Below are 8,660 nucleotides of genomic sequence, written 5' to 3' on the forward strand. Positions count from 1 at the left end.
GCTTGTCAGGGAGGACCAGATTACTGTCACAAAGGAACCTGCTAAGGAAAGCATCGGAGTGGAAAACCAAGAACATAAAAGCCATGAGCTTAGTTGTCCTAGAGAATTTCCAGCTCTAGCAGCTAGCATGCAGAGGATCACTAGTACAAAAAAGATAACATGTGGATTAGAGAGAAATAAGAACATGCCTACAGTAGAAAGTAGGCCTCCTTCCCTATCCCAATGACTTGGTTGGTGTGGAACGTTAGGAGTATAAACAAAAGATACAAGAAGAAAGATCTCTCAACATATATGAAGAATAAACATATCAAACTAGCTGGATTGCTCGAAACTAGAGTCAAAGAATCAAATGTGAAGAGAGTTATCAAAAACATACTACCATAATGGGCATTGCAGTATAACTACCAGAAAGTTGTGGATGGCAGAATATGGCTCACCTGGGATCCAAATGTGTATAGTGTTGATGTTGAAAGAGTGGAGGCTCAAATTATATGCTGCCTAGTTAAAGAAAAATTAGATGGATTTGAAGCATATCTAACATTGGTATATGGCTTCAATACAGTTAATCAAAGAAAGGAGTTATGGACAAGTATGGCTGATATATATGTACACACAAATAAACCATGGCTGATAGGTGGTGATTTTAATGCTATGTTATATACACAAGACAAGATGTATGACAACCCTGTGATACTGAATGAAATTACTAACTTTTCTGATTGCATATACAATCTATTATTGAATGAACTACTATAGAGAGGATACTACTATACCTGGGCCAATAATTTACAGGGGGCAGAAAGGATTGTGATCAGAATTGATAGGATCTTTGGCAATGATAGCTGGATGATGAACTAGGGTCATGTGCACACAGAATATGATATACCTTTAATATCTGGCCACTCACCAATGCTTGTCTATATAAAGACTGTGAAACTTAACATTAGAACTCCTTTTAGGTTTTTTAATGTATGGGCCTCTCATGATGAGCTTGATACAATTGTTAGCAATCTATGGAGAAGAAAGGAAGTCAATGATCAAATGGAGAACATTTGGAAGAAACTAAAAGCTCTGAAACCTCTATTCAAAAGTCTTAATACTAATGAGTATAAGAGCATTGCTGAGAGAATTGAAAATGCCAAGGTTGATCTTATTCAAGTCTAGGAGGAAATGAGGATGCAATATTCAGATAATCTACTACTACTAGAGAAGACTATCATACAAAACTTGGAGAAGTGGTCCCTCATTGAGAAAAGTGTCCTCAAACATATGGCTAGAGTGAAATGGATCAAGCTAGGAGATGTTAATACCAAGTACTTCTCTGTTATAATGAAGGAGTGAAGTCAAATAAAGCATATACTAGAGATATACAATGATGATGGAATAAAATTGGCTACTCCTACTAGCATTAAAGAGGAGATAGTTAAATTTTATAAGAGCTTGATGGGAACTGTTGCTGCATCTTTGCCTGATATCAATAAGGAAACTATAGAAAATGGACCTAAACTCACTCATGAACAACAATTGAGCTTATGTGTGGAAGTAACAGAGGAGGTGATATATGCAGTATTATGTGCAATACATGAAGATAAGGCCCCTAGAGTGGATGGATATAACTCTTGTTTCTTCAAAAGAGCATGTCCACTGATCAAAAGTGATGTAGTGAGAGCAATTAAGGATTTCTTTACTACTGGCAAGTAGGGGTGTTCATGGTTCGGTTTGGGTCGATTTTTCCCTAAAAAGAAACCAAACTAAGTAAGTCGATTTTTCAAATATTGGAACCAAACCAAACCAATTAAGTCGGTTTTTTATAGATTCGGTTTTTATCGGTTTTTCGGTTATTTGTCGGTTTTTTTTAAATATGAGATATACACTACCAAACGCATATTCCGGCGAGTACATTTTCAACGTAACGCTATCAAACCAATTGCTCTTTGAGAAATCTATCATTTACCAAGATATATTGATGATAATTGACTCAAATAGTGATGAATAACTTAAGTACTCAATTAAAAATCGATTATTTTTAACATGAAATAAATTCTTGTACTTAATAAAAAAAAACTATCAATCAAACTAGAAGGCAAAGAATTAGATTATTATAATAGCAAAGAACTAGACTAAAAATACAAATGACTAATATGTACCATAAAATTTTAGAAATTTTATATAAAAATATACATATATATAAGTGTAATAATAAATTTAAATAGATACTTTTATAGTCGGTTTGGTTCGGTTTTTTTATTAAAACCAAAACCAAATCAAATTTGATCGGGTTTTAAAATTTAAAACCAAAACCAAACCAAACCTAAAAATATCGGTGTTTTTGGTCGGTTTATTTTGGTTTTCGGTTTGGTTCGGTTTTTCGGGTTTTTATGAACACTCCTACTGGCAAGCTATATAAAGCCATAAATTGCACTGCATTTATACTGGTACCTAAGGCGAGCAATCCTGCAACAACATTTGATTTCAGACCTATTGTCTGCTGCTCATTTCTATATAAGATCATCTCAAAGGTGCTGGCAAATAGATTACAGAAAGTCATAGCAAACATCATTAATGAAGCACAAAGTTGTTTCATTCTTGGGAGGAAAATTACAGACAACATCATCCTGGCTCACGAGCTTGTCAAAGCTTATACAAAGAAGAATACCTCTACTAGATGCATAATCAAAATAGACCTGACCAAGGCCTATGATTATGTGGAGTGGATCATCTTGGAGCAGGTCATGGTTGAGCTAGAATTCCCTAGAAGATTTCAAGAGTAGGTTCTAACCTATGTTAATACTGTGAGCTATTCAATTGTAATGAATGGAGAACCTTCAGTTCCTTTCCCAGCAACTAAAGGATTGAGACAAGGCGATCCTATTTCACCTTTCTTATTTGCAATTGTAATGGAGTACTTGAGTAGAAGCCTCAAAGGATTACAAAAGGAGAAGGAGTATAAATTCCACCCTAGGTGTTCAAAGCTAAGTATTACGCATCTAAGTTTTGTTGATGATTTACTCTTATTTGCAAGAGGTGATATACCTTATGGTACTCAGCTTCAACAATGCCTTAACCAATTTTATAGAGCATCAGGACTACAAGCTAATCAGACTAAGAGTTTTATCTACAATGGAGGTGTTACACAAGTAGTCAAAGATGAGATGCAACAAAGATTTGGTTACTCCAGAGGTGAACTCCCAGTAAAATACTTAGAAGTGTCTCTATCTACTAAGAACATGTCCTTAGCTCAATGGCAACCTTTGATAGAGAAAATTGTAGCTAGAATCTCCTTCTGGACAACCAAAAACTGTCTTATGCAGGTATGATTCAGTTAGTGTAATTCAGTTCTGTTTGGTATACAAGTTTATTGGTCACAATTATTCCTAATCCCAAACAAAGTTCTCAAAACAATAGAGGCTTACTGTATGAGTTATGTATGGTCTGGTTCTAATGTTATCACAAGAAGATCACTTGTGTCTTGGGAGAAAATGTGTACACCTAAGAGTGTAGGAGGTCTAAACCTCATCAACCTTAAACTTTGGAATAAGGTTGCTGCTGCTAAAAATCACTGGGATCTTGCATATAAGGTGGACAAGCTGTGGATTAGGTGGATCAGTTCCTATTATATAAAAAACCAACAGCTAGATGACATGCCAATTCCTCAACAGGCTTCTTGGCTGGTCAGAAAGATGATTGGAGTAAGGGATATAGTGGGCCTAAGTCAGACAATGACTTAAGGAAAATGCAGCATGATCAGACAACTCTACTACCAGATGCTGGGTCAACTACCTGGAGTGGAATGGAAAATCTCAATATTTACAAATGAAGCAAGAGCCAAAGCTAAGTTTACAATATTGATGTACCTTCAAAACAAACTACTTACAAGTGATAGACTTCTACAGTGGGGTATTCCAGTGGACACAATATGTGTCATGTGTCAATTGCATAATAAGAGCAGAAACCATCTCTTTGTGGAATGTGTCTTTGCTCAAAGGACATGGAACAAGGTCCTAATGTGGCTTCAAAAGCAACCACATGGTCTGAATTCATGGAACCAACATTGGAGATGGGCAATGGAGAATGCTAAAGGAAAGTCTCAAGCAGATGCCACTTTCAAGATGATATATGCTGAGATAATCCACATGATATGGTGTGAAAGAAACAACCGAGTGTTTGAGAAGGCCGGCAGAGATGTAGAAGAAATAGCAAGAACTATAGCATGAGTATGTAATGTCAGAGATAATGCTCGAACTAGGAGCCTACTGCAATTGTTAAAATTTTGAATAGTTGTTTCGAATAGTTAGATGGTGAGGTGAGCGGTTTAATTGGATGTACCGGGAGAGATAGATACTGTATAGAAACAACTGACTGAGTTTAAAGTCAGGTGTGGTTTTGTAATGACTCACTTGGTGATTAATAAAAATTATTTAATTACCAAAAAAACAAAATGACTAATTGATTAAGAAATAATGGTGACATAATTACAATTATGCTAATAATATAAATTTTACGAATATAATAATAAGTAAATTATTAAGACTAATGACTATATTTTTTTAAAAGAACAAAATAAGTAATTTGAACAAATTTGAAAAATAGATCAATATATTTTATTAATTATTATTGACTAAGAAGCATAAGAAAATTAATTGGGAAAAATGGGACGGTCAAAATTGATCGTCAACAAGCCCCATATTAGGCAAAGTGATATTGATCGTTAAGTTAGATCCGACCAACACTTAAGCTAGGACCTGCCCCTCCGGAGTTAGGTAATAACCTGTGGATGCAGGCGCACGGGTCATATATGTTCTTGGTGAGGGACAAATGTCAGACACTCGTACATAGCTAAGTGTGGGTGTGTGTGATGATTGAAGGGTATGTCATGACCTAAAATCCCTTCTTAAGAGTCGTGATGATACCTAGTCTTCCAACATTATTTTAAACAATGAAAACATGAATAAACGAAAATGAAGTATAATATAAATGCAAAAATAAGAGTAATACAGGCCAAATCAGAAAATACTCAACATAATATCACAGAAGGTGACTCCGAGGCCTGCGGTTGGATCATGCAGGGATACCTTGAAGTATCTAGTGTTGTAACGACCCGACCGGTTATTTTGAGCATTAGCATTTTGTTCAGCTATTTGGATTCTTGACTAGCTTCGTATGATTTATTATGACTTGTGCATATCGTCGATTTTGGTTTTAAGGTGTTTTAGAATTAGTTTGGAAGAATGAATTTTATGTTTAAAGCTTTAAGTTGGAAGAGTTGACCAAGTTTGGCTTTTAGTACTTGACCTTAGTTCAGAGTTTTGATAGATCCGCTAGGTCCGGATGGTGATTTTGGACTCGAGCGTATGCCCGGATTTGCATTTGGATATTTCTAGAAGGTTTCGGCAGTAATTGGCGAAAGTTGGAAATTTGAAAGTTTGGAATGTTCATAAGTTTGACCGAGAGCTGAATTTGATGATATCAGATTCAGATTATGGTTCCGGGAGTTGGCATTGTTTAGTTATGTCATTTTGGACTTGTTGGTATGTTCAGACGAGGTCCCGAAGAGATCAGGTGAGTTTCAGATGTGGTTCAGATCATTTCGAATGGTTTTTGCATTTGCTAGTTTTCTGTCGTTACCTGTTGCTTCTGGTGTTCTTCGCTATTGTGAAGGGTGATTTGGTCTACTGTGAATTTGTTCTTTGCATTCGCGTAGAGTAGGGTTTGGTCTTCATCACATTCGCATCTGCTTCTACACGTTCGCGTAGTGATTGGGCTGATTTGGGCAAGATGCTTATTACCTCTTCGCGTTCGCGATGTTATTCCCGCGATTGCATAGTTCTGTGAGCCTTGTTTATCACATTCGCGAGGCTATTGCTGCGATCGCATAGTGCATTTTCAAGGGTAGTGTATTTTCTTCTTCGCGATCACGATGGTATTTCAGCGATCCCGATTGATTGATTCGTCCTATGAATATAAAGTACTCTATTTTAGAGGTTTCAACCACCTTTGCATATTTGGAGCTATGGAGCTCGGATTGAAGCGATTTTTGAGGCGATTGTTACCATATGGATTGGGGTAAGTGTTCTCTAATCGGTCTTGATTTTATTTCATAAATCTATCTTCATTTTTGGCAATTGGTTAATGATTTCAATAGAGAAATTGGTTTTTTTGTCCAAATTTGATAAAGTGAATTTGCGAATTTTGAGCATCAATTCAGAGTCGGCTTTGTGTGAAACTAGTATGATTAGACTCGTAATTGAATGCATTGTCGGCTTTTGTGAGTTTTGCCGGGTTCTGAGGTGCGGCCCGAATTTAACTTTTTGGTTGACTTTGGGCTTTTGATTAAAGATTTGACCTTTATCGATTGGGTTTATTTTCTTAGGAATTATTTGATGTATTTGAGTTGCTTTTGGCTAGTTTCGAGCCGTTCATAGGTTGATGCGCACAAGATAGCATTTCTAGAGTATCGTTTGTCTTGCCCAGAATTGTGTTTGGCTTGTTCGAGGTAAGTAATACTTCTTAACTTGTTGCTGAGGGTATGAACCCTGAATATACGTGTTATGTATTTGGTGTTGAGGTGATGCACACGCTAGGTGACGGGCGTGCGGGCGTGAACCATGTGAATTATGACTCGGTTGATTCTGTGGTACTGTGTAGCTACTAAATCTTGTTTTTATCTGTGAAATTTTACGTGCTAAAGTAATTGAGCTATGATCCATGTTAGGCTATATGCTTATTCTGTTGGGCCCCACTGAGGTCATTTTTGTTGTTGGGTTATTTGCTTAAATTGCAATCACATGCTCAGTCATAGTAATTTATTTGCATATCATATCTCAGTCTCTGTTATCATTTGCTATCATATCATATTATCATTGTTTGGGTTGATTGGCATGAGATTTGTGAGCCCGAGAGACTGGAAAGATTGATGACTGAGTTGGGGCCCGAGAGACGGATTGTGAGTGATATTGATGGGATCGGGTTGCATTCCGTAGCAGGCCATATTGGCTTTATATATATTATTATTATTATTATTATTATTATTATTATTATTATTATTATTATTATATGGATCGGGGTGCACGCCACAACATGACCTATGGGCTTTATATATATATATATATATTATTGATGGGGTCAGGATGCACGTTGTAGCAGGCTATGATGGATTATATTAGCGCTTGGGCATGATCCGCCCCTCCGGAGTCTGGCATACCAACAACGAGCACAAGTAATATTGATTTATGATGGGATCGGGGTGTGCGCCGTAACAGGTACCGTACAATGCTGAGTAACTAAGTGCGCTGAGGGATTGATCATGATGAGTGGGAGTGTGAGACAGTGAGATTGAGTACTCCAGGAGTACAAGTACATGAGTTTATCACTGTGATGCATTGCATTGACATGTATTTTTGACATACATGCATAGAGATGCATTTCCTCATGCTACGCGGTATTGTGACATTCATAACTTCACATGCACTTTGACATGTAGGCATAAAGATGTACTTTCCTCATGCTATTTGAGATTGAAATATCTTATCTGTTTTTTAAAGCTTTTGGAAAAAATCACAGATTTCTTATTTACTCATATTTTGGTAATTTCGGTGAAAGATTTGGGTTTTACTATTACACCTGGAAAGCGTGTCTATTTCTTTCGTAACTGTGCACTAGCTGAGAATCATATCTTTGAGTTGTTTCTCATACTACTTTTATTATATTGTTATGAGTTGATGTTGGTTATTGGTGTTGGACTCTGACAGTTGTCCAAGCTTATCAATATTTTCAACCTAAGGTTAGGTTTGTTACTTATTGAGTACATGGTGTCGGTTTTACTCATACTACACTTCTGCACCTTGCGTGCTAATTTTGGATGATGATGTTGATGAGTATGACATGAACTAGCATTGAAGATGTACCTGCGTTCCGGTCATAACTGCCTCTTATTTTTGGTAACTTTAGAACTATTAATCTATTCATGTATATTTCAAATAGATGATGTATTTATTTCATACCAGCTTTGTAAACTCTATATCTTAGTAGCTCATGATTTGTACTACCAGTCTTTAGGAAGTCTATAAAGTTCGGTTATATTAAAATTATTTCTCTCAGTAAACCTCATTTGAATTGGATTGTTGCTAATTGGCTTACCTAGCAGGTTGGGTTAGGTGCCATCACGATTAATTGGATTTTGTGTCGTGACAAGTTGCTATCAGAGCTCTAGGTTAATAGGTTCTACGAGTCATGAGAAAGTTTGTAGTAGAGTCTTGCGAATCGGTATGATGACGTCCATACCTACTTCGAAAGGCTACATGGCAATTAGGATAAACTTTCCATCTTTCTTTCCTTATCGTGCGACATTGATTCAGCTTGAAGCGTATTCTTTGAATTCCTTCCACTCACTCGTACGTGTATGTGAGCGCTCGGTATCAGTTGTGCATCTACGATTTGTGGATTCTATGGATGGGATGCGAGATGTGTTGCTATGTTTTGGAGTTAGGCCAGTCTAGAGGACATGAGGCTAGGTTTGGACCGCAACTTAGGCTTGGTAGTTTCACTTGTGTGAGCATGTGCTTTTGGAATTTTATGTCCAGTAATATTCCTATGAGTGGAATTTGTGGCTCGATGAGTGGTTGGATGGCTATATGAGTTTGACATGACTGCGAGATTTGTTC

The 8,660-nt window shown here is 36.8% G+C and overlaps 2 protein-coding genes across 2 annotated transcripts; both read left to right on the plus strand.

Annotated features, from left to right (window-relative positions):
• Positions 1–1,170: 1,170 nt before the first annotated feature.
• LOC138910758 (uncharacterized) lies at positions 1,171–1,701 on the plus strand. Its single transcript, XM_070201943.1, has 2 exons — positions 1,171–1,313; positions 1,407–1,701. The coding sequence occupies exons 1-2, from the start codon at positions 1,171–1,173 to the stop codon at positions 1,699–1,701; spliced, it is 438 nt and encodes a 145-aa protein (XP_070058044.1).
• A 1,109-nt stretch (positions 1,702–2,810) lies between these two features.
• Positions 2,811–4,214, plus strand: LOC108945243 (uncharacterized). Its single transcript, XM_018770990.1, has 3 exons — positions 2,811–3,311; positions 3,540–3,671; positions 3,765–4,214. Exons 1-3 carry the CDS (start codon positions 2,811–2,813, stop codon positions 4,212–4,214), a joined length of 1,083 nt encoding a protein of 360 aa, XP_018626506.1.
• Positions 4,215–8,660: the final 4,446 nt, after the last annotated feature.

The sequence above is a fragment of the Nicotiana tomentosiformis genome, chromosome 1 (assembly GCF_000390325.3).
Source record: "Nicotiana tomentosiformis chromosome 1, ASM39032v3, whole genome shotgun sequence".
Lineage (NCBI taxonomy): Eukaryota > Viridiplantae > Streptophyta > Magnoliopsida > Solanales > Solanaceae > Nicotiana > Nicotiana tomentosiformis.